The sequence below is a fragment of the Alligator mississippiensis genome, chromosome 13 (assembly GCF_030867095.1).
Source record: "Alligator mississippiensis isolate rAllMis1 chromosome 13, rAllMis1, whole genome shotgun sequence".
Classification (NCBI taxonomy): Eukaryota; Metazoa; Chordata; order Crocodylia; family Alligatoridae; genus Alligator; species Alligator mississippiensis.
In genome coordinates, this window is record NC_081836.1 from 28,349,147 (window position 1) to 28,375,314 (window position 26,168).

Sequence of the window (26,168 nt, forward strand, 5' to 3'; positions counted from 1 at the left end):
ATATAAAACAGCTATACTGTGCATATGCCATTAGCAGTGTCTCATGTGTGTGGATAATTCCATTAACACACTCCCAAGAGTGTGCTGGAAACACTATTAGTTCTGTCTCTCTCTGGTCCTCATCATCATAATAACTTAGCGCCTCTCTAGCTATTCTTTTAGCCACATTGTTGGTGGTGTCTCATGCATACAACTGCTGCTGCTTGTTTGGTTTAAATGTTTTCTGCATTGCCACCTCCCGTCAAACCAGAGCCCTGTCCCACTGCTGGCTGTGTGGGGTTTTTTCTTTCATTTTAAATATTTCTCAGTTGTGTTTTTATCCAGGCGACACATGGAATGATTTATCTGTGTCCGGAGCTGAGTTGGGGCTTGGCACATTCCGCTTGTCGGATGGGGGCAGGAACATTCCACAGCTGGCACTGGGCTAAATGTGCGAGGGAGCCAGAGCTGAAGTGGGAGGACCAAGGGGCTTATTCTGCAGAAAGCAGTGCTCCTGGTGGAAAGGAAGTGGAGTCGTGTGTTAGAGAAGCCTCCCGTTAAAGGCTGGGTGGGGGGAGCCCTGCTGCAGTAATAAAGCTGCAAGGGATATTTCAGCATCTGGCATGCTTCAGTAGTGTGAACAAGCCCTGTGGCAGGGTAGAAGCAAGGACCCTCCTCATTATAGAGCCTGATTATCACTAACAGGCAACATCAAGATGCATCCTATCACAGGGACACACTGCAGGAATTCATGGTCAGGTACAGCTTTCTTAAGCTTCCAGCTCCTTCCTAATTCCCAGCTGCATCTCACTTGAGGCTAGATGCATGAGGCACTATGTGAGGAAGGAGGCATGGACTGCTTGAAGAACAGAGTGGGGCTGGACCTGACTTTGGGTTGGAGCTGGTCTTGTCTCATCTCCTCACTGTGTGAGCACTGGTCCCCGCCCCCCCGGTCTGTGCTGCCCCCATTTGCCTGGTCTGAGTGGAGAATTACTTGCATGCTCTGACAGATCCTACAAGGTGATCTTGTCAATGGTAAGTAATTAGCAGTATTGAACTTAATGGGCTGGTGCAGTAATTACCATGGGCATTGAATGTAAACCAGGAGGAAGAGGCACATGCCCTCTGCAGTGGAATCATGAAGGCTCCAGGTATTTATTTATATGATAGTCCTACCTAAGGCCATATCTACATGACATACTTATGGTCTGGTGCTGGCACTCTCCAGTGTACCCTGATGCTCCACACAGGCTCTCCCAAACTAGAAGCAGTGTAGCCACATCCACAAGTGAGCTAATTAGCACTGCCAAGTGCCAGTGCCCATTAGCTACCCATGGTACTGTGCAGAGCCAGCTATTCTGCTTTCAGTTCAGGAGGCCACCCACCTAGAACAGTAGAATATGTAGCTGTGGCTTTGATGCCACTTGTCCTTATGCCTGGGCTGGCCCTCCCTCCAGGCTTTGGCCTCTTAAATCATCTCCAAACTTCTTGTGCCTCTCCTGACAACCCCAATCCCCCTGTGGGAGTTTGCCTCACTCCTTACCACAGCCCATTTTGTCCCCCTCCAGCAATACAGACCTCAATTCTCATCTATCCTACTTCCATTCTCCTGGTTAAAAAGTGTAAGCCATCCAATCAGAGTGCAGTCTCAATACCATATGAGGCAGAGGAACCATCCTGCTCATGAACATAATGATCAGCACTGAGTAGTCAGAATGGACAGCTGACAAAAATTCACAGGCTTAAGTCAGTCAATGATGCTGCAGGGCAAGTCCCTATAAATAATATATGCATCCTCTGGAGTTGGGATCCCTTTGTGATGGGATAATATTACTTAAAAGGAAATTGGTCATTCCTGGTGGTACCTGCAGAGTGCTGTGATTTATTACAGTATATCTAGGAAGTGACGGGGTGGGTGGCATCTGACCAAGTCACTTGGAGGTGATGATGGGGCATCATGATTTGTAACTAGGAATGAGGGACATGTGACTAGGGTGCTAGGTTCCATGATTGTGTGCCTAGGAAGTGCTGAGATGTGTAATTGGCTGGAACAGAGATGGGCACAGCGTAGCAGGGTCTGGGTCCATGAATCTGGTAGGTGATTGTGAGGTGCTGCAGTGTGTTGGGTGTTAGGATTGTGTCCATACATTGTGTCATGTGTAGGTGGACCTTGGTTGCATGGCTCTTTCTGCATGTATTCCTGTAAGCCCTGTTCAGGTAGTATCTGGAGCGAGTCCCCTATGCTTAGATGGTGCCACTTTGGTGAGTGTCAGTGACGCATGTGGGACGGGATAGGTCCTGGCTGCGCTGTACCCAAGCACCACATACTGCATCCTCGCCATCCAATCCCAGGCCTCCTTGAAAAGCAAAGGGCAGCTCTCTTAAAGCTCACGTCAAGCAGACTTGTGCCCTCATCCTGGAGTTAATCCCTGTGTGTGTGAGGCCAGCAAAGGAGTTTTACAGGAGGGGAAACCAGACTTTCCATTTCCAAACTAATTCCAAATAAGGGAAAGTGTTTTCCTAGAGAACTGCTGGGTGAGGGGGAACTTGAAAATCGGCTACAAATGAAAGCATATTCTGCAGCTGCCCAGAGAAAAAGAGCCATTTCATTGCTCTTTTGTCTTCACCGTGTTGCCATCATTGTCACTATATAAGAGGAATGATCCCAGTCCACAGAAGAGGATGGCAATCCTGTTCTAAACTCTGAGAGTCCCTGCTAACTTCTCTGTCTGCAACACCTCTGACCCCAGGAGCTGACTTCAGTTTGCTAATTCAGTTGCAGTCTTGGTTGTTGTGGTCAACAATCAACTACTACCTTGGGGTAAATCCTATATGGCCACATTTTCAAAAGATGGTAAGCACCAACCGTGCCTTTTGGCACATGTACTAGACTAGCCAATCGTACATTGCATTTCTCTCTAGTGGCTGGCTTACGTAAAGGATATAGTCTACTACTGCAGTCAGCTATTGGAATTACTCCTTCACTCAAACACCAGAGATCTGTGCTTGAGTGATGCAAGTCTTAGGTTCAGATCTTCTGATGACCAATGCCAGGTGTTATTACATTTAACCCTGGCAGTTGCCTTTGTAAATGGCCTCTTCTGCACTGCTCTGTTTTGTGTACACCCGGGGCTCTTTGCAGATGCCAGCACGGTGCTTTTGTTTTTTGCTACTTCATCCACTGTAGCTGCCTTTGACAGTTTGACCCATGGAACAAGACATTTACAAGTAGGCATCTTAGCACCTGCAGTTCCTGGTGTCTCTCCAGCTATCAATGCACATCATCTTCTTACACACAAGTCTAAATGACTCAAAACACCCCTTCAGGTATTTGTGGCCCCATAACTGTGGCTGTGAAAAGGAAATCCCACTTAAGGCCAGGCTGAAAAACTACTCCCATAAATTCTCTCACAACATGCAATGCCAGGAAATCTGTAGCTGGTGTTTATAAAATGGTTTGAAGAGACTGAGTGGGGCTTGGGTACTACATGTAATAGTTCTGGAGTTATTTAAATGAGAACTTTTAAAATATAAAACAATGATACCATTTAAACCTGAAATCCTTCAAAAAGAAAAAAAAGCTTCACAAAGAAAATAGTACAAAAAATCACCTACTGCTAAAAAGCAGCCACCTCTGGGGTGGATCATGGTCACTGTTTAACATTCTACAGCAATGGTATCCAGTAGCTTAGGAGAGCAATTCAAGAAATAACCAGTTGGAACTGCTGGGGGTAATTCAGCCCCTGGCAAGATGCCTTAGGGTTTTACTCTGGTTTCCTAATAAGAGTTAACATTGTGTGTTCAGCTTCTGTCAGAAGACCTGAGTCAGATCGCACTCACTTCCTCTGTGGGTCTCCATTAGCTGCACAGTCTGGGCACTAGACAAGGAAAGGCACTTACTAGATCCAGGTAACTCTGGGAAGCAGCCTAACGCCCCTAAACCAAGGAGGGTCTGATCAGCTCAAGAGCTCTGCAATTTCCTTGGGAAGTGTTGGTTAATATATATGGGCCTGGCTATGCCCTGAGAGTACTGCTGCACCAGTGTTGCTGTACTTATTTCAGTGTCTTTACTCTCAACTTACAGCACTGTAAGAAAGATCAGACTCAGGCACTTTGCACTATGCACAAGCACCAGCTTCCTTTTGACACTTTCATCGAGGGGGGAGGGAGCAGAGTGCCCAATTTTCCCCTCCTATCAAAGGCCTCTTTGGCAACCTGCCAGAAGCCCTTGGGTCACACTGAATATGCATAAAATGGAGCAGATTGCAGCTGCCCTCATCTTTAATACAGAGGTGAGGCCCACGGAGACCACAGGGCCCAGATCTCTTTCAGTGGGAAAATGGGGTGAGTTCAGTGTGGAGCGTGTGTGCATGTGTGTGGTCCCTCCCTCTGGGATGATGACAATAATGATTTCCATTCATATGGTGCCTCTGTATCTTTGATACGTTACTCTGCAAAGGCTGGGTCGTCAGCTGACGTATGACTGATAGGCAGAAGCAGCCACCAAAATTGCAGCCAGAGTTTTGGCACAAAACCCCTGAGGCTCTGCTCCCACTCTTCCAGATTTCCCAGCCTCGTAGGTCCCTGAGAAGGGAGTCTCAGAAACATCTGTCCCTGTGGAAGGGAGAGAAAATGTTTACTCAGCATGAGTCAGACTGCAGATAAAACAAGAAAAGGGCAAGAAATGTTTGCCTTCTTGAGAGCCATTCTGCTGCCCCAGGGCCAAGGTCAGGCCTGGGGCTGAGCTCAGCTCCTGACAGCATTAACCCTAGCAGAAGGCAGTCCCTTGCTGTACAATAGGGGCTGCTGCTGTGCTAATGAGAAAATGGGTGAATGGCTCTTTGTGCCCCTTAAGATCCACAGCAAGGACCAACCACAGTCTGGGCTTTCACACTGCTCTGAGTAACATGTCCATATTGGGTCATATCCTCAACTGGTGTAAAAAGGCAGAGCTCCATGCAAGGCAATGGCTCAATGCCAGGTTACACCAGCTGGCCCTGTTATAAGTAGTAGCTGGTTTCTAGTGCTTGTATCTCTTGTGGCTGTCACTACTCCATTGTTGCTCATGTCTGTCTCTGGGACATGCCTCTGTATTTTCCAGTGCTGTGCCAACTCAGCCAGGAGAATCAGAGTGGAAGCCAGATTCCCAAATGCCAGCAGAACACGAGCAGCAATTCTGTTGCTTGCTCATGTGATGTCCAAATTTGATCTAACAGGCTAAGGATGGGGTTTTGCTAGCAGATTGCTAGTGTTACCCTAAAACCCTTTAAAAACCGAGGACCTGATCCTGGGCACTCCCACTTATCTGGTCTTGCAGGAATTTTAGGCTTGATCGTGATTACATGAGTGACTCCCAGCAAGGGTGGTGCAGGCACCTGCCTGGAAATCTTCAAAAGAAGACTGGACGCATACCTTGCTGGGGTTATTTGACCCAAGCAGTCTTTCCTGCCCAAAGCAGGGGTGCTGGACCTGATGATCTCTTGAGGTCCCTTCCAGCCCTGAACTTTTGTACATATATGTAATTATCAGGCACAATATTTAACGGCCTTCTGATTTTACTCTTCTGAGCAGAATTTATTCCTGGCAAGATTCACATACACATTCATGAAGTTCAGGGCTGAAAGGGACCTTGTGAGATCATCAGGTCCAGCCCCATGCTCTGGGCAGGAAAGACCAGTGGGGTCAAATACCCCCAGCAAGGTGTGCATCCAGTCTCCTTTTGAAGATCTCCAAAAAGAGTGAGTGCAGCTCCCACTGACATCAGTGGGAGATGCAGGTGTTCTGCTTCTCCCAGTAGAAGCAGCTCAGCAGCAGATCAGGCTTTCTAGCAATTCTTTGTATACTTCTCTCTCTCTCTCTCATCTCCTCAAAAAGATCTTTTTGAAGTGGGTCCCATCCAGGGCTATATCAGTTATGTTACTTAGCAAATACATGGCTCCTTGCTTTCTTGAGGTAAAGAGACATAATACTTTGCATGCGGAACTGGAGAACAAGCTTCTGGTTTGACAGTGATATTGCATGTCAGAAGGAGATGCTCATGTCCTTGTGAAGGTGTTTTTCACAGGAGCATGCACAATGCTAACTGTGTTTGCTAATGGGTTCTATCTTGCAAATGTTCTCACCAGTCCCTTTTCTAATAATATTATGGGTGCTGCTAAAGAACCTATCTGAGATTAAGGCCTCACTGTGCTAGGTGCTGTACAAACAGTCCCTGTCCCAAAGCACTTGCAATAGTGAGACGAAACAGCCTCAAGGAAGGAAGGATTATCTCCATTTTACAGAGAGGAACCCACACTACAGGGAGGCTAAGTGACCTGCCCAGGATCACTCAGGAACTTGTGCTTTACACACAAGACCATCCTGCATGCCTTGTTTTCATGAAATCATCCAGTTAGTCACAATTACGTGGACTTATATAATACAATATTTGGTCATTCTGATAATGTCATTTGGGGAAAAGGTAATCATGTACAGGAATTTTTCAATTAGAATCTATTCAGATTGTTGTTGTTGTTGTTACTATCACTATCATCATTATTTAAGCATCTGTGTATGTGTGTGTGTTTGTGCTGGGGTTCCTCAGAGGATAGTTGAAGGAGCTTTGTGTAGTGGGGTCTGTTGGTGGAACTGTGGGGTGAGTATTCTGTATCTTCTGGGTTTCTCTTTTTGGCGTGAATGGCTGAGCCATATATGAGCGTGTATCCTATTGGCACAATGGGAAGAACTCTGTGTGTGTCTTGGAGTCTGTCCCCAACAGATGGAAGGCTTGACTCTGTATGTGGGTTGTGTGTGTTCCCTTCTGGGATAGCAGTGTTAGATGCATGTGATTGGGCTGTGGTCCACAGATTAACAGGGCAAAGTCTTAATGGGATTTTGTAGGGAGTGTTTTCTGTGGAATAAAGGGTGCACTGGGAACAGGGATCTCTCTGTGAGTCAGAGTGGTGCACATCTGGGGAAATGAAGCAAACGTTGGTGCCCTATTTTTTAAGCAGGTTCCCTTTAGTCTGGATATGGGGTGCAGTGATTGGTTTAGGCATCTTGCTATGACTCCAGGGGGGCTGAGTTTGAGTCCTTCTCTTTGGACTCATACTAGCTGTTGCCCCTGTTAACTCCACTGTGGATGAATGCCTGGGCAGGCAGGCTGGGGTTTCAGTGGCAGCCAGATGCAGTGTTGGTCACATCACCTCCTTGTGTGCCATTGTGACAGAGTGGTGTTCCCTAAGCTGGCTAGACTGAGGGGTCAGTAGGGCAAGGAGAACCTTTAGTCTGGAAACAGATTTAACTGAATGTTGAATCATGATCAGTGAGCATCTCTAATTGGGACAGAATAAAGGAAAGAGCATGATTACAGCAGGGGAGCTGACAGTCAGGTAGAAGAGGCAGAGACTCTTTGCAAGCTCTGGACTTTCTCCATGCCACCCAGTGTCAAAGGAAGTTTCCTCCAGGCAGGTCAGTACCAGTGGCCTGAAAACACAGATGGGCATTGCAAGCTCACACTGCAGTGGTGGCTGCCTGGCTAGTATGCAGGAAGAGAAAAGGAGCAGCAAAATGCACAGAGACCAATAAGAGGTGGTTTGTGCTAACTATCCTCCATTCACAGCTCTCTGCAAGCACTGCGAGGTACCACAGGGCTTCTCTGCTACTGGGCAGGATGAAGGTACGTGGGGGGTCACTGACATGTCCAGGTGCTGCGATATGGTATCTGCAAAGGGGAAGGTCTCCCAGCAGTGTGGAGGAAGTGGAGGAGCAGCTGATGGTACTCTCCAGTGTCCTCAGATTAGGATTCAGCACTGATCTTGTGTGCTTTTCTGCTGGACAGTTCCCAGTGCACACTGGACAGAACAGGAGCAACCACAACATCGTGCCCCTCCCATCAGAGCTTCAGATAGGAGATCAGCGGGGTCAAGTACTCTCTCTCTCTGCTGGGTCTTTTCTCTCCTTCTCTTATCTGAATCTCAGCAGGGCTCTGGACATGTGTAGAACTGCCAGGCAGCTGATGGTGCAGCCTGAAGGGAACACAACTCCCTTCCTAAGGTAACAGACAATTCCAGTGTTGGGCAGGACCATTCAAGTCAGGATATGAATAGGTGGTATTTAAAGGGAGGTATGAGCCTAGTGTAATTGATGCTCTGTTTTAAGTAGGGGGAGACTGATTATGTTGGCCAAGGCTGATTATAAAAAGAGACCAAGCAGCTGTGGGTTATTGATATGCTACAGAATGTATTGCAGTTCTCATCTCTGGCATGTACCAGGCATTTCCCCCTGGAAATCATTTGGGTGAATCAACCACCCTGCTATAAATCTAGGACTGCCTGTCATATTCCCTACAGGCAGTGTTAGTGGGTTCCTTCTCTTCCACTGTGCTCTTGGTGTTTGATCCACATGCAGCTACAACTCAGGCCTCCACTACTTAAATTCAGTAACAAGCAGGCTAAAATGAGATGCACTTGGCCATTTAGAGAGACCAGCAGCCAGCTCCCTAAATGTAAGGGCAGCAGCACCAGGAAAAGCTTGGTAAAGCATTCAGTGAATTAGGGGAGAAAAAGTATACAGAGACTAGGGGCTTCCCCTCATGTAGCAGGTTTGCATTTGCACTGTAGCAATACCAACCTGGATACATCAGTGTAAATTATTGGCTCACTGAGACCTGGTAAATTGCTCATCAGGATAAGTCATACTGGCAAGATGAGCTTTGTTGTGTTGCATTATGGTCCAGAGTGCATGCACACACGCATGCACACACATGCACACACACATGTACATGGGGCAGACAGACAAATACATTGGCTTGAAGATACTAACAATAGGAGATTAGAAGCCTGAATATTTAATGTACAGGAATTTTGGGGTACAAGCCTTCTCGGTTCTATGCCATGTGGCTGGCATGCACAATGTCTCCAGCGTTTCTTCAGGGCAGTCCTGCAGCAATGAGTGTGTTTGCTGAGGAAAGCATTAGCTTCCTACAGTCAGACTAAAACTTCACTTGGAAGGACTGAAGGTTGGAAGGGTTTTGCAGAACACTCCAGCAACCTCTCCCCTGAAGTGATATTTTCTTTACAAACATGCTTCAGCTTTTAAAAATTACAAACAAAAATGAAACCACAAATGTTAAAATGCCCTAGAAAGAAGCGGGCAAGGGACCTGGTCATCTCTCCACTTCCCTTCAGCCTGTCATTGCTCACCGCTGCTGCCTCCTTACATACAGCTGACACAGTTCAATTTCCCTTCTTGCTGTGCTCTGTAGTGGACATATACTGGTATATGGACTGATTGTTGCATGTGGACTGATTGTGAGTTGTGCAGTAATATTGTCCACAGGAGTTTGGCCTCCAGGGCCAGGTCAGAACACGGTCAGTTTTCCCATCATGTGTGTGGTCCCTCCCATGTGAGGTGTTACAAGAAGTCATACTAGATGTTCCTTGTGGTTTCTTCTGACCGCCAGAGCTATAAAACTCTTAGTGACCGGTGATGCAGTGATGGATCTGTGTGGCAATGTATACCAGCAGCAAATACTGTCACAGTCTCTCTGAAGGGTGAAGCTGGAGGAAAGGAAAAGGCACCAGAAAAATCTGACATTTCTTAGCTCCTGACCTGAGTTAGGGACTTCCTGGGTTATTGGCTTAACACATCTTCCCATACAAAGCCCTGTCTCCCAACCAAATCCAAAATGAAAAGATGTCTCTTCTTTTCCTTGCTACCTGAGAGAATTTGTGACAGTCTGTTCCTCCCAGCCCCCAACAGGCTGTGCTGGGAACTTGGTTCTGCCCTACCCCACCTCCAGTGAACATTTTCTTCTCTGAGACTGGGATATAGAAACAGTTCTCTCCAGAGTTTGGTATTCTGGTTCTTGGTTCAGGCCATACTTCAGACTTTCCTGGTGATTTCAGCCAAGTTATTTAGGGCCTCATTAGTCTTCATAGACAGTTGGCATCTACTAACATAGCTAGCTACCTCCCATTAATCTTCATAGAGCAAGGAGACATCCCTCTCTCTCAACTCAGTTACAGGAGGCCTCTTCCAAAGCAGAGGTTTGATTTCTTTGTATCTCGGTTACCATGCCTGTAAAACAGGTTTAAGGATACAGACCAGTTCTATGCTGAGTTCATGAATGCTTTGGGATCTCCACTGGGAAGGCCCCATAGAAATACTAAGTCTTAATGTCTATCAGTTGACAAGCCCCCAGTCATGTGTTGGGGCATTACCTGGAAGGATTTCTTGCATCACCCCTCCTTCACCCAACAGCTATAAAAAATAACTTGATAGAAACTAGAGACCCAAGGATGAAGACCTCTACTAATGGACTGTCTTTTAAAGAGATAGTAAATAGATGACAAGTTCAGGAATGAGTCTGGTGGGGACCCTAGCCTGGTGGTGGGACCCCTTTCCCAGCTACCTCTCCTTCCCTGGGCAGGACTGGTTGGTATTCTTGCACCTGGACTGTTTTTCCAAAGTAGTCAGTTGCATGGTTGTGCCATGGATGGAAAGGGAAGAGCTTCTTAGCCTATTAGTGGTTATGGCAGTAAAAAGAACAAGCTGTCTTCCAAATTGACAGCCTTCCTTCAAAGGAAATATCCCAGATGACTTGAAATTGGCTCTCAACCCTGCTGCTTTCTTCAGAGGGAGTAAGTGACTGTGAAGCCAGGAACAGCATCTCAGAGAAGGTGAAGGGGCTCTCTCTAACTTAGGAGCAGCAGACTTGCTGTGTTAGATCCAGGTTTGTCCATCCAGCATAACAGGTCTGGCACTGGCCAGTCCTTGATTCTTCGGAAAGAAGTGAGAACCCTAGTCAAGCTGTGCATTAAGTTATACAAGCTAGAAATAAGGAGAGAAACTCTACTGCATCTCCAGGCTAGAATGAAGGGATAAATACTAATATGTCTAGTATTAGAAACTCTAAAATTCCCACAGTATTGGCAGATGGAGATTTGGCTTCTTCAGGCTGGTGTAAAGACTTGTCAATGGACAGTGTACCCCAGCCAGCTAAGGGCATGCTGGGATGTCTGTCTTGGGCTGTACTTAATGAATCTGCCAAAAGAGAATCCCTGTTTCAGTCCCTGTTATTGCAAATACATACTCATCTCACCCAGCTGGCATGGACTGCTGAGTTCATTTAATTTTCCATGAAACTTCTTTTCAGAGGAAAGAGTCCAAGTTTGACAGAAGTGAGCAGTAAGTTCCCTGGCACAGTACCATCTTTCCAGGTATGGGGATGTGCCATGGTTACTTCTTGTCCCAATATTTCATGAGACAGTCTCCTTTTAGACAGCCTGGATACAAAAATCCTCCTGCTACACCTTTAAAGTCAGCACTACATCTTCAAGTGATAGCGATGGAGGAGTGGAGTGACCTAACATCATAAAGACCATGTTATTCGGGGGTATTGGGTGGAGGAATCCAACTCTTAGCACTGAGATTTCTTTCTCTCTTTCTTTTATTGACACCTGCTGTTGATTTCAGCTACATTAGTGTAAAGCCAGAATAATTTAAGTAATTTAGTCTAGATTTTTGCCAGTGTAACCAATATAGAATGGGTCCTGTTGGTCATATCCTCTTAGTAGCTGGGAAGTTTGCTTCCAATGGATTTTGTTCTTTTCAGCTTGGAGGACATGGATTTTTCCATCCCAAATCCCTCTGCCTAGTAACCTCAGGGGAATAGAAAGTGTTCTGTTGATTCTGTCCAGCAGTTCCAGAGAATAACAGGGAATGCCGTACAGATTGTAGGCAGCAGCAGTACCCAGAGCTGTGTTGGTCTATTTAATGGTCACTAACCATAATCCTGGAAAGGCAGTGCCTGTTCACAAAATGTCACTGCCCATGTGTGCTTGTTTATGCTCACTCAAAAAACAAAACAAAACAGGATTTTCATTCCTTCACCTCCTTTGGGAGGGCTTGTGAAGATGAGTTGCTGGCATCTGTTGGCATTTTCATCTCCTTGCTAGATGAGAGTTAGATCACACTATAATTTAAACACCAACAGGCACATGGAGCCTTGTCTTTACTAGGGCCCCCCACCTGCTAAATGATGCAGCTAAATAAGAAGTAGCAACACTAGAAGATTTTAGCAGAAGTTTCTAAGCCTTGGAGTCTGCCTGCCATGTTTTAAAAAAGCCCAGATAATAACTAACATACTACAGAAAACTGGAGCTTCAACTATGCGGTAAATCCTTAGTAAGTCATAGAATCATAGAAAGTTAGGGTTGGAAGGGACATCAGGAGGTCATCTAGTCCAACCCCCTGCTCAAAGCAGGACCATCCCCAACTAGATCATCCCAGCCAAAGTTTTGTCTAGCCGGGTCTTGAAAACTTCCAGTGATGGAGATTCCCTCCACCACCTCTCTGGGTAACCTGTTCCAGTGTTTTACTACCCTCTTAGTGAGAAAATTCTTCCTAATATCTAACCTAAACTTCCCTCTCAGCAACTTGAGACCATTGCTCCTTGTTCTGTCATCTGCCATCACTGAGAACAGTCTAGGTCCATCCTTTTTCAAACTCTGCTTCAGATAGTTGAAGGCTGCTATTAAAATCCCCTCTGTCTCCTCTCCTCTAGACTAAATAAACCCAGTTGCCTTAGCCTCTTCTCATAAGTCATGTCCCCCCAGCCCCTTCACCATTTTTGTCACACTCTGCTGGACTTTCTTCAATATCTCCACATCCTTTCTGTAGTGGGGGCCCAAAAACTGAACACAGTACTCCAGATCTGGCCTTACCAGTGCTGAATAGAGGGGAATAATCACTTCCCTTGACCTACTGGCAACACACCTTCCAATGCAGCCCAGTATGCCATTAGCCTTCTTGGCAACAAGGGCACACTGCTGGCTCAGATTCAGCTTATTGTCCACTGTAACCCCCAGGTCATTTTCTGCAGAGCTGCTGCCCACCCAGTCAGCCCCAGCCTGTACGGGTACATGGGATTCTTCTGTCCTAAGTGCAGGATTTTGCACTTGTCCTTGTTGAACCTCATGAAATTTCTTTTGGCCCCATCCTCCAATGTGTCTAGGTCACTCTGAACCCTAGCCCTACCCTCCAGTATATCTACTACTCCCCACAGCTTGATGTCATCTGCAAACTTGCTGAGGGTGAACTCTATGCCATCTTCCAGGTCATTGATGAAGACATTGAACAAAACCTGCCCCAGGACTGACCCACTTGATGCTGGCTGCCAACAAGACATTGAGTCATTGATTACTACCCTTTGAGCCTGATGTTCCAACCAGTTTTCTATCCACGTCACAGTGCATTCCTCCAGCTCGTACTTCCTTAGCTTGCCTGTGAGAATGTTGTGGGAGACCGTATCAAAAGCCTTGCTAAAATCAAGGTACATTACATCCACATGTCTCCCCGCATCCACAGAGCCAGTCACCTCATCACAGAAGGCAATCACGTTGGTCAGGCATGACTTGCCCCGGTGAATCCGTGCTGACTGTTCCTAATCACCTTTTTCTCCAAATACTTAGAAATGGATTTCTTGAGGATCTGCTCCATGATTTTTCCAGGGACTGAGGTGAGGCTGACTGGTCTGTAGTTCCCTGGATCCTCCTTTTTCCCTTTCTTAAGTATGGGAACTATGTTTGTCCTTTTCCAATCGTATGAGACCTCTCCTGATTGCCATGAGTTTTCAAAGATGATGGCCAATGGCTCTACATTTACATCAGCCAACTCTCTCAGCACCCTCACCCTCAGGTGCATCCCATCTGGCCCCACGGACTTGTTCATATCCAGCTTTTCTAAGTAGTCCCTAAACTGTTCTTTCATTACTGATGGTTGCTTACCTCCTCCCCAAACTGTGCTGTCCAGTGCAGTAGTCTGGGAGCTGACCTTGCTTTTGAGGACGAAAGCAAAAAAAGCACTGAGCACTTCAGCTTTTTCTGCATTCTCTATCACAAGGTTGCCTCCCCAGTTCAGTAAGGGACCCACACATTCCTTGATCCTCCTCTTGCTACTGACATGCTTGTAAAAAGACTTCTTGTTACCCTTCACATCCCTTGCTAGCTGCAACTCCAATTGTGCTTTGGCCTTCCTGACTTCATTCCTACATGCTTGTATTCCTATGCAGACACAGCTTTTCAGGATAAACCCCTGATTTTGCCATAACAGCTTATGACAGGTCCATGAACTCCATAAAAAGAAGCACTATTTTGTCAGTATAACTGCAGCTACACCAGGGATTTTGCCTGTATAAAAATGTGATGAAAATCCCACCCCTCGCTGACAGTACTTCAAGACTGGCAAAAGGTTGAGTGTAGGACTGGCCTAATTATGGACAACTCTCAGGCATATCAAAGGCAGAAGAAAGGTATTGGGGGAGGGATTTTTTTTATGAAAGTCCCTTTCAGAGAATAAACTCTGGCCCTGGTTTTGCAGTAGGTGGAAACAAGTCCTGCAGTCTCAGAGAATGGCTGTCTGTTGGGCTCTGATCATCCCCAGCATGTTCACACCTCCCCCTCAGCCTTTGATGTGGGGTACACAGTTTGGAAGCTGCCTGGCTCCCTACTGAGGGCATTAGGGGCTAATTAAATCTCAGGATTCTTACCCTGTGAGGTAGGAACTCATTGTTCTGGGGGACAGGGAGAGAGAGAGACACCTGATGAGCTGGAATAATTGAAGGCTGATGCTGGTGTGATGCCAGGGGAGTGCTGAACTGGGCTGAGCGTGCAAAGCATGGTGGGTCTCCTTATTGCACCCAGGCTGCTGCTGTGGAGCCTGAGCAGCCTCATCCATGGGAGTGCTCATGAGCTAACTCCCTTTCTGTTCAATTCAAAAAGACTTTGGCTTTGTCCACTCTGATCTGCTCAATGCACCAATTTTGGCAGGGAACAGTAGCTGCCAACATCCATACACAGCCATGTATGTACTTCTGGTGCCTTCACACACCTCCCCTACAACAGCTGACTACCAGAGTGTGACCCACACCCTGGGAAAGCACCAGCTGCAGAAGGGACCATGGCAGCCAGCAGAATGACGACCTACATATGCCTTTTGCTAGCTATGGATGGCAGCAGAAGCCTTGCTCCACTCAGGAGAAGTGGCAAAAAGGAGGGTCCTACTGCTGTTGAGGTGCATTAGGGTTGGATGCACTCAAATTGCTGATGCCAAAACTTTGTAGTGTCAACCAAGCCTCTACTGCCTTGACAAGCCATTAAGCGTTGAGTGACACTGTCCATGAATGTAGAGATGCTTAAAATGCATTTCAGGCACTCAGACAGGAAGGAGTGCAATGACAGATCAATTAATAATCACCATGCATAGTTCTTAAGGAGTATGTTTCATGTATAGGTTCCGGTATACTTTAGAGATGTAGATTAGTATTATCATGCCCATTTTACAGATGAGGAAACTAAGGCACAGACAGAGGGAGTCTGTGGGACAGGAGTGACTTGCCCAATGTCATGCAGCAGGTCTCTGGCAGAGCCAGGGATAGCATCCAGCTTTCCCAGTTCCCAGTAAGAGCTCCTCGTTTCTGTACCATGTGTACTCTAGAAGCTCCTAGCTTCACGAACTGTATTTATAAATATACTTAAAATAGACAGAGTATACAAGTATGGCCAAAATATATGTATTAGTTAGCACTGTCTCTTATTGGCTGTTCCTTTTCCTCTTAGTAATATTCAGCAGTGTTCTAGCCCCTTTAATAAATGGCTCTCAAAAAGAGTCCTAGAAATGTCAGCCTGGCAGTTCCCCACCCCTCCCCCCACCTTCCACCCAAGGATGTAACTCTTCTTATTACCATTTTATCAATGGGAGACAGAGGCACAGAAAGGTTCAGTGACTTGCCTGATGTCCCAGAGCTAGTTTGTAACAGAGCTGGGGAAAAATCCAAAGTTGCCTGAATCTCAGCCTATTGTCTTAACCATAAGGCCAGTCTTTCTTCCTTAGACCGTGGTCTCTTATGCTGCCTGCCTGCCTGTCTGTCTTCCTAGCTCTTTGTTCTTTCTCCTTGAGAAAAAGTTGGGGGCCAGAGCAGGGGTGTAAATATCAATGAAATGTCCCAAACAAAGAACTCTGCCCTCATCCCTGCAGAGAATCCCAATAAGTTACAGTTGAGCTAGAAGCACTACCCCCCACCCCTCCCCCGAGGAGAGTGGTCTTCAGACAGCCTTCGGCATGCTGGCCAATAATGCCAATAGCAAACGATTAATTGATCAGATCCATGTATTCCTGGCTAGCTGACACCAGCACTGCCCTCTTGCCAGCCTCCAAACACAGGCTTTGCCTCTGCCTTTCTGCCTCTGAAACAGGGTTTCACATGAGTTGTAGCGGGTGATTCACTGCTTGTTTGCTTTTTGTTTAGGGAGGATTTGGCTTCTGTGCCGTGCCTCGGAGCGTTCTCCTTGGGAAGGATGGATCTGCCGCAGCTCTTGAGACTCCTTCTCACTGCCTGTGTGTTTGGCCTGACCCAGACAGTTAACCCCTTTGTAGGTCAGCAGACTCCCCCTGACCCATGCTATGATGAGAACGGTGCCCCTCGGCGCTGCATCCCTGAGTTTGTCAACGCTGCATTTGGAAAGGAAGTGCAGGCCTCCAGCACATGTGGGAAGCCCCCCACTCGCCATTGCAATGCATCAGACCCTCGCAAGGCACACCCACCCTCCTACCTCACTGATCTCAACACTGCTGCCAACATGACCTGCTGGCGCTCTGAGATGCTCCACCACTCACCACAAAACATCACCCTCACTCTCTCCCTGGGCAAGAAGTTTGAGGTGGTTTATGTGAGCCTGCAGTTTTGTTCCCCTCGTCCTGAATCAACAGCCATTTTTAAATCTATGGATTATGGCAAAACCTGGGTGCCTTACCAGTACTATTCCTCCCAGTGCCGTAAGATCTATGGCAAGCCCAACAAAGCCACTGTCACCAAACAGAACGAGCAGGAGGCACTATGCACTGATGGGCAGACAGACCTCTATCCGCTCACTGGGGGCCTCATTGCCTTCAGCACCCTGGATGGACGACCGTCTGCCCAAGACTTTGACAACAGTCCTGTGCTCCAGGACTGGGTGACAGCCACGGACATCCGGGTCATCTTCAGTCGTCCACATGTGTTCCGGGATAAGGGAGGTCGAGACAATGATGAGGAGGATGGTGGGACCAGTTCATCTCCGTACTACTATGCAGTGGGTGAGCTTCAGGTCGGAGGCCGATGCAAATGTAATGGGCATGCCTCCCGTTGTGTGAAAGACAAGGAAGACAAACTGGTCTGTGACTGCAAGCACAACACTGAGGGCCCTGAATGTGACCGCTGCAAACCCTTCCATTATGATCGGCCGTGGCAGAGGGCCAACACCAGAGAGGCCAATGAATGCTTAGGTAAGAATTCCCCTGTTCCCCTCCCAACCACAATCAACCAACAGCTGGGAAGAGTCTTTCAGGAAAACAAGGAGAGATGCAGTGGGACAGCATTCTCTCTGTCCATATAATTCCCACCAGCCTGGTGTCTCTGTAGTGGCCAATAGAGTCTTGCCAGGGATAGATCTGGTTCACTGTTCTGCTTCTTGGGCTCTCCAAGAGAGAAACTGCTTAGGTTTGGACAAATTAAGAACTTCTACCATTCCATGCACCTTTTGGTTGACACCTACAACTAACAGAAAACCCACATAATTTAGAGGTTGGATAAACTTAAGTAATTCTTTTTTGCTTCTTCATTATGTTTCAGGGTACCAATAGATCAGGGTTGGGCAAAATACAGCCTGCAGGCCAGATATGCCCCACCAAGCACTTTCATCTTGCCCACGGCACCCCCCAGAGAATTGCACCCTGCCCAGCCCTTCCACCCATGAGAATGGGAGTGAAGCTTCCATGTGTACAGCCCCCCAACATATCCTATTGGGCCTTGCTCCCACCCTCTTGGGCAGAAGGGCTCTGCCTAGCCAGCAGCTTCCAGGCAGGGCTCCTACTGCAGCAGAACCTGCTTGCTTGGGGCAGCAAATAGGGAAGCGGCAGTGCTGGTAGAGGGGTGTGGAGTTGCAGCTGGGCAGAAGCGGGAGTGCAGCACAGAGCCTGTGCTCAGCTGGGCAGCAGGAGCATGGAGTTCAGCTGGACAGGGTGTGAGTGTGAGGTGGGGTGTAGGGACCCCCCCACATTCTCCCTATGGTGTGCAGCAGTAGGTGGAGAGGTCAGGGTGCTTGTGCCCGGAGCAGTCGCCTGGTGGGGTGTGGCTCTGGCCAGCACTGCGCAAGAGGAGGGAGTGGAGCCTGCTCTATTACCGGGGCTCTGCACTGCATGCCTGCAGCTCCAGCACTCTCAGTGGGGGTAGCCCCATGCTGGAGCCTGCTGCCTCCCTTGCTCCCTGCTATGCAGATCCCCACATTCTGCCGGGAGTGGAGGGAGCCCGCCCCCTGTTTCCTCAAGGAGTCCAGTGTGGGGCTTCCCTTCTGCAAGTGTGGAGCGTGCAATAGAGGTGGCCAGTGCTGTGCTGGGGGTGAGGAGCGCACCCCCACACAGCCTGCCTGTCTGCTTCTGTCACAGGGGCTCTGTGCCACATGGCTGCACTCACAGCGGGGAAGCCCGGTGCTGGTCTCCATGGGGAAGCAAGGGGAGGGGCTCCCTCCACTCCCAGCAGAGTGTGGAGATTGGTGCAGCAGGGACCAGAGCAGGCAGCAGGCTCCAGTGCGGGGCTTCCCCAGTGTGGGTGCATGGCATGGAGCCCTAGTGATAGGGCAGGCTCCACTCCTTCCACACGTGCAGCTCTGGCTGGAGCCATGCCCCATTATGTGCCTGCATTGGGCACAAGTGCCCTGACCTCCCTGCCTCCTGCTGCTGCTGCTGCTAGGTAGCGGGGGTTGCACACCATGGGGGCAGTGTGGGGGGAGTCCCTACACCCCCCACCCTCCCTCACACCCCATACACCCACACCTGCCCCCACATCCCCCACCGACATATACATACAGCCCAGCATACCCTATGCCCCCTACACAGCCACACCCTCTCACAACCACCCACACTGCACCACACACACACTATAAAAGTAACACTCTTTTTCAGTTATTGTGCAATCCCTTCTATGTACAGTAAACAATCACAAATCATGACAAATATTTTTTGTAATAAAATTAAAATATGTTCTAGTAGGTGTTTGACTTATAGTGTATGATTCGGTTTTTTTCTGGTTCTAAGATGGCAACCCCCCTCCCAAAAGGAATATTTAAGGGCAGGGGCAACAAGGGGAGGGACTTCCGGTGGCAAAGGTCAGGGGTTAGTCCATGAATTGGCTAGTAGCAAAAGTGGCAAACTGTCCTGAAAAGTTTATCATCATTGTTTACTGTTAATATGGTGCCATAAACATCAAGCGTGGCACTTTACAGCACAAAAAATGCTCAAGGCTGGATCCTGCTCTTAGTTATGTGGTGTAATGAAGGGTTTATTTTAGTACAGGATATTGGATTACACCAGTGTTACGCTGGTATGAGTGAAGTCAGAAGTCAGTAGGGTTGGCTGGGACTTTTCCATAGATTTTTTTTTGGTTGAAAATGCTGATTTGTTGAAACCAAAGCTATGTGTGAGGAAGGGTGGGTTTTGGTGAGTCACTGGGTTTGCAAAATTTAAAAGAAAAAAAGTGTTGACATATTTAAAATGTCCCAGTTCAACATGTTCTAAACAAAACCTTCAGGTTTGAAATAAGTTTTTTGTTTTTAATTTAATTCAGGTTGCAGCTGACCTGATCTGATTTTTTTTCAGGATAATTTTTTAGATTTTAGTATTTTGTTTTAGTTCCAGGTGGGGAAATAAATGTCAAAATGGCATAACTCTTCCAGAACAGGAAAACTGATTCCTACCCAGGTTTAGAATGCAGCCCTGACTTTCACAGGAGTACGAAAGAGAAAGGAAAAGGACTGTCTTTAATTGGCTATAGAGGCTAATAATGTAGAGGATATTGGACAGATTTGTTAGTTTTTATATTTAACTCCCCAGTCAAACCCCACCTTTCTATTAAAAACATTATATCATAAGTATTTTTATAAGCACCTATAACCAACAGGTCAAAAGAGGACACTGATTTTGTGGGGGTATCTCAAAACTGGACTCTGAAAATCTGAAAATGTATCAACTAGTATATTTTCTCTCCATTCTCAGAAAGAATCAGTTTTGTTAAAATTTTCAAAACACAAAGAAATTTGAACTCTCCCTTCACCCCAGCCTCAGGTGGAGATCCAGTCTGGGAAGGTTCAGAGTACAAGGTCTGAAATAGGTTCTTAAACTAGGAAAAATTGAGTAACCTTAATGAAAACTCCTTGCATTCTCTTCAGGCCATAATAAATCGTTTTGAAATGTGGGATGCTGAATACATGAGGTGCTATGGGAATTTTAACTAGAGTGGCTCCTGAGTCCCACTCTACCCCAGAGCACATGTATAGGTGCCCATTAGGGTTGGAGTGAGGTTGTAGCCATGAAATATATGCAAAAAATGTCTAGGAAATATATGCAAGGCAGGAATTTTTATAATATTTTTTACTGGACCAACTGTACAGCTGGGAGAGATGTGAGATGAGCTTTTGGGCATGAAGACCGGAGGAAGGGGACTTTATGTTGAAAACTTGTCTAACATCTCTCCAAACTATACAGCTGGTCCAATAAAAGGTATCACCAAAAACTTCCTGCCTCCAAAATATTGATCTCATTTTATACGCTTACAGCATGGGATCTGTGTTTCTCTCTTACTGATTCTTTATTACTGTTTTAGTGTAAAAGGGCTAAACTTTCTAAGGAAGCCCTTAGTCTTTCCTGCCTGACTGTCCACCAGAGATCCTGTTACTATGTTTAGCTCCACAGTGCCAGGGAATTTCCCAACCCAGTTTTGCCTACACGAGAAACTAGATTTCCTTTGTACCAATATCCATCACACACAACTCTGCTGGACCTAGTATAAAAAAGGGTTAAATAGCTGAGACTTAGAGTTGAGAGGTTCAGATCAACAGCTGGACTTTGCAGGCACTTTTCCATACCCCAGTGGCTGGGTTTCCAGGTCCATCAATGAACTGTTTGCCTAGTCAGTGGGACACAGGGATGTGCCAGAAAGCAGCAGAGCACCCATCTGATCCTGCCGGCGGGGAGTAAGGCTGAGTGATTTCTTTCTCCATCAGGGTTGGTCCTCACCCAGCACCCACCATCCCTCCCAGTGAGCCACAGAAACTTTCAGGGGATTTCTCCTCCTCATCCCACTCCCCACTAGGGTCAATCATTTGGCAGATGGGGCTGAAAAGATAAACATGATGAGAGAAAAGAAAAGTTGGGAGGGGGAGGGAGTGAAATGTTGTCCCTTTAAAACACCCTTGACAAACCCTGCACACAAAGGCGGCTTAAGGGAGCTGCCGTGTGAAAGTAGTTTTTCCTGTCGATTCCATCCCCTCTTTCTCCCTTTCCCCTCTTGGGCTTTGTGCCCTCTGTGAAGGGGCCTGAAAGAGCTCCTCCATCACACGCCTCCAAAGGGCTTAGCAGCTGAAAGCCGGATTAGCTCCTCCAGCCTTCCCCTCTGTGCTTTTCAACAATGACATCTCACCAGCCAGCACGAACAGACGCAGCAATTAGCACCAATTAAAGGGAGAGGGCCCGCCGGGGAAGTTCCCTTCACTCAACCCAGGTTGTGGGGCTTCCCTCACAGCAGCCCCATGTGAATCCTCCACCATGTCCATCCCAGGCACCTGGCCTTCTGGGACTTCCTGGCTGAGATGACCCCACCTTAGCTGGGGCCAGGCCTTAAGGAGCTGTGAGAAGGTGTCCCCACTAGACAGCACAGCTGTGATGGAGGGTCAGAGAAAGCCTATGGCCAGAGGAGGCTGAGCCCAATGAGTGCTGGCAGTCAGCTGCAGCCCAGAGCCAGGGCAGGCTGGATGAGGGGCAGCTCTCAGCACAGACTGCAGGATAGTAGGATCTGTTTCCTCATGTGGGACATTCTTCTATCCAGACTACCTGAATCTAGGCTGAAGTGGGGCTCAGGAGCTTCTTGGGCAGGGTCCACTGCTTTGTCCTTCTTCTGTTCAGTGTCACTGACAAAGCAGCAGTGCTGTGACCATGTCACTTACAGCATTTAGTCACGGCACAGCCAGAAGTCCCCAGATTTTGGTAGCAGTCATGAAGGATCTTACAAAACCAGGGTTTCAGGTTAATAGGGTGTAGTTTCCCCAGAGTAATGCAAGGGGCTGTCTGGCCTATCATACTGAAGTGCTGATGGATTCTTTGGGTTCCACTTCACTGAATTTCTTTGGGTTGGATGCTGACAGCAGCAAACTCCCACAACTTTCCCGGAACAGTCTGTCTTCAGAGCATATATATATATATATATATTTCTTTGGTTGCATGAGAGTTTCTGGTCCCAGCTGAGTCATAGACTTGCTGATGTGGAAACAAATCAACAAAGAAATGTGAATTGTACACAATTTTTGGCACATCAGAAAAAAAGGTTTAGGGTTTGAAGGTTAGAAGGAAGCATCAGTCAGTTTTACTTTTTAGACAGAAGCCAGTCTGGTTTAAAGGGCCCTTAGAAGGTGGCCACTTAAAAATACCTGCCACCTAAGGTTGCAAGGGTATCTCATTCTCCAGGGCAGATACCTGCAGAGTGAGGGGTAGTTCATACAAAGGTGGCTGCTTCTGAGCTGAGCTCACCTGTCTATTAGGAACTGAATAGAAGCTATCAACTAATTTCATGTAAGTCATCAAGCAGCCTTGATGAGAATAAGTTTTGCTTCCTATTACTCTGGATCAGGTCATTTCTGATTCCAACCCTTAAGCTGTGGGTCAGCTTGGGGGAAAAAATGATAGTGCTCTGTTCATGCCCTCCCAGTTCCCAATTGGGTAGGTGTTTATGCCAGAATCATTAGCAGGGAATCAGTGAACTGTATTGATGTCTGTCGTGCCTTCTGTTGATCTCAGAGTCTAGCCCTACCTTTCAGCGAATGGTGGCAGATCACAGCTCTTTCAAAATTACTGTTCCAGGCTATCTGCAAACTCTGGCAGGCAGAAGTTTTTTGGTTTTTTTTAAAGAAAATTTTCGTGTTCCAAACCAAATCAGCCAAATCAAGTCCAAATCCATGAGTCAGTCCAGAACCATAAGTGGCCCTACAACTAGCAAACATCTCCCACCCCCACCAGGGGCTTCAGATATTTCCAATGTTTTTTGGCAGACATCTTACGTGCAGGCCCAAGCCTAGAGGCTTGAGGTTCAGATGCCCCCAAGTTTTGCCTGCCCTCAGCCATATGGCCGCAAGCTAGGGAGGAGCTTCCCATTTCCATAAAATGGGCATTAGCTCCAACACCTCAGTGGGTACTAAACCACGCTAGAAGAACAGTTATCGCCGGGAGGGCATAAGTAAAACTGCCTTCTTGGACCCAGATACATGGTGTTTCCCCTGCCAGGTAGAGGCCAACCAAACGGATAAGTCAGTGCAGCAGGCAGAGGTGCATCAGGGCCCATTTGGAGGCTTTTCTTGAAAAAGTAATTTCTAGGGAATTGTTTAAGACTATGCCTACTGAAAGAAGCTGCAGTGGCTCACTGAGCAGAAGCTCTGTCCAACCACAAAGTAGTCTAGCCTGTTCTCTCCTTCCCTTTGCTTCCACTCTGCCAGCAGGCCAGGCTGGTCTCTCCCGCCCAACACCCTGGAATGTGTCTAGGCAGACCCCCAGTACACACAGTTGAGTACCCTTTATGTCGGCAACCGCCCCACTTTCCCACAAGTGACTTAGACAGACCTCGCTCAGCAGTACTTTCTGTTTGTTTCTGGTAAGAATTGTAAAGAAAAGCAATGAGACAGGGGCTGGGCACTGCGCGTGCTCCCTCCCAGGACTCTGTGATTTGGCAGGATTTAAAGAGTTCTTTTGCAGATTAAAACTGTCTGCAGTGGAGAAACAGAGGGGACCCCCCCCCCCCATCCACCCACCCCCCACCTTCCTGGTTTCTGCCTGGCATTGGTTCGCCTGCCAACAGCCCACCTGGGGCGGATCACAGAGGAACCTGAATTGACAAGAGTGAAGGAAGCCCCTTCGATAATCCCTGGAGACGGAAAGATTGGAGTAATATCTCCAGGCTCCAGAGACTTCTATTATGATGGAATTGGCTTCATTTTCATAGGCCTGGAGCTTTTGTTTTCTTTTAACTTCCGTGACACCCTGTGAGGAGGAGGCGGGGGGGGGCGGAGGGAAGGCAAAGGGAGGTGAATGTTTGTATACTGGCTCTTTCCACTTGCCATGGAATAACCAGAGATAATTATTCGTGCTGGGGTTCCATCTCCGCCCCACAATTAATTGGGCACAACGGGTGTTGTACGCACGCACGCGCACAGGAGACTGCCACATTCCTCAGGCCCCTGCTGCTGGAATTAGACTGGTCACTAAGTCAGCAGGCTGTCCCCTTGCAAGGCTTTGGAAAACACCAAGCACCAAGGGCTGTGTGGGGGGGATTAGTGGGATGCAGCTGCTGGAAGTAATTGATCTACACTCTGGTAATTCTGGAACTCTTGTTCCCATTGTTGTTGCCACCGCTGGAGCACTTTTTTGAATGTCATACAAAAGGGAAGCCTTGCTCTTGTGATCAGAATCTGTTCTGTTTGCCGAGGAGCAAATGGGTAGTATCTGGGGGTAGCTTTGATCCCAGCGAATGCCTAGGAAATGGGAAATGCTCTTGGAACCATCAAGTGGGTCAGAGCTTCATCAACCTTGGATTAAGCAACATAATAGCTGGCTGATCCAGGAAGCGAAAGGTCTAATCAACTTGTAACACCAGTGTCTATGAGTGTATGCTCTCAGGCAACTACTAGAGCCCCAGCCCATTTCTCAAGGACTTTTCCTTGCCCATTTCCTTTGTAAGCCCCCCCAGTCCTGCATCTACTTTCCCATCTTTTGTCTCAAGGCACCTGTCTATAGGTGGAAAATTATCTCAGGAATCCAAACCATCTTCAAAATTGACTGGAATTGGTATGCAAACCAGGCTGTAGGTAGCCTACACTGCTTTATGGGGTCTTGTATCTATTCAGAGAAAAACATTAAGGTTTCCTGCAGCCCATCACTTATATCTCCAGCTCATCTGAAAGCTGTTTTATCAGAAACACTTGTTTAAAGAAACACTTTGGACCACTTGAAACATATATCCCAGTGTGAACAGGCCATAGGCCGCAGAACAGGGTGGGCCACCTGGGCCATGGCCCAACCAACTTTTAGCATATTAATTTATATAACCCACAAATGCACAATTGTCATTCCGGTTAAAATTGTATAGCTATTTTTTTAACTGCATAGCTAGCTAAATTAATGTGCTAAAAGTTGGTTGGGCCATGGCCCAGGTGGCCCACCCCGTTCCGCAGCCTATGGAACAGGCCAAAGGCTTGCTTTGTCATAGTGACTTCAAACCTTAAGAGAATGACTGTGAGCAGGCAATGGCACCCATAAAAGATTGAAGTTGGCAACTTATTGTATTGGTCCTGGAAACTTTGTGAAAAAGGTTTTCTTCTCACATCACAGGAGCATCCTAATTCTGGATGACACCAGCTGAACAGCCTTGCCTGCCATATTGTGGAACTTTCTATCCTGTCTGGAACCAGGAAATGCAGGGACATACTAAATGAAGGCCATGTTGAGGTGGGAATGGTACATGAAGGCTGGTGTTGGTTCCTGCCCAATAGGGCATGTTTCTCTCATCCCGAGCAGGAAGGTTGACCTGCGACCAGGCCAAAGCCCCCTTACAGCCTCAGAAAGTTAACTCATGCCTCATTTTCTGTGCCTTTGCTGGTTCAGTGACTCACTCTGCCTCTTTTCAGATTGCTTTTTAGATGATACAAGATGGTTCCTCCTGAGCAGGGAAAAAGGAACCTGATCAGTTCAAAGGGAATTAGCTCCCAGGCAGATATTCCAGAGTCTGTTGGGTTGACAGTTTCAGAGTAGCTCATTGCTGTGTCTCATGCTCCTTGCAGGCTGTGTGCACCTTCTTTATGATAACCGCCTCTTCCCAGAATGAGGAGTCAACCTCGGGCTCCTGTCCCTCTTCCTCTTCATGGAGTCAATTACTCCAAGGCTGGAAGAAAGAGAACCCCCAAACTTGCCACTGCTATACTAATCCAGATCTGAGCCTCCCCACTTCCCTCAGTTCCTTGGACACGCAATGCTTTCAGTGAGAGTCCCATGGCCACCTGTGGTGAAAAAAGTTGCAAAAGTAATTTCTTTCCCAGGAAGTGCTAAGGAGAAGGAGACAGCCCTTTTTCTCCTTCCCCACC

General features: G+C 47.4%; 1 protein-coding gene across 1 annotated transcript in view; it reads left to right on the forward strand.

Moving 5' to 3' along the window:
* NTN3 (netrin 3) overlaps window positions 1-26,168 on the forward strand; it is a 94,929-nt gene that overhangs the window by 4,646 nt on the left and 64,115 nt on the right. The window contains exon 2 of the mRNA XM_019493132.2: window positions 16,268-17,283. Coding sequence (XP_019348677.1) covers window positions 16,317-17,283 — 967 coding nt within the window. The 5' untranslated portion in view covers window positions 16,268-16,316. The remainder of the gene's footprint in view (window positions 1-16,267; window positions 17,284-26,168) is intronic.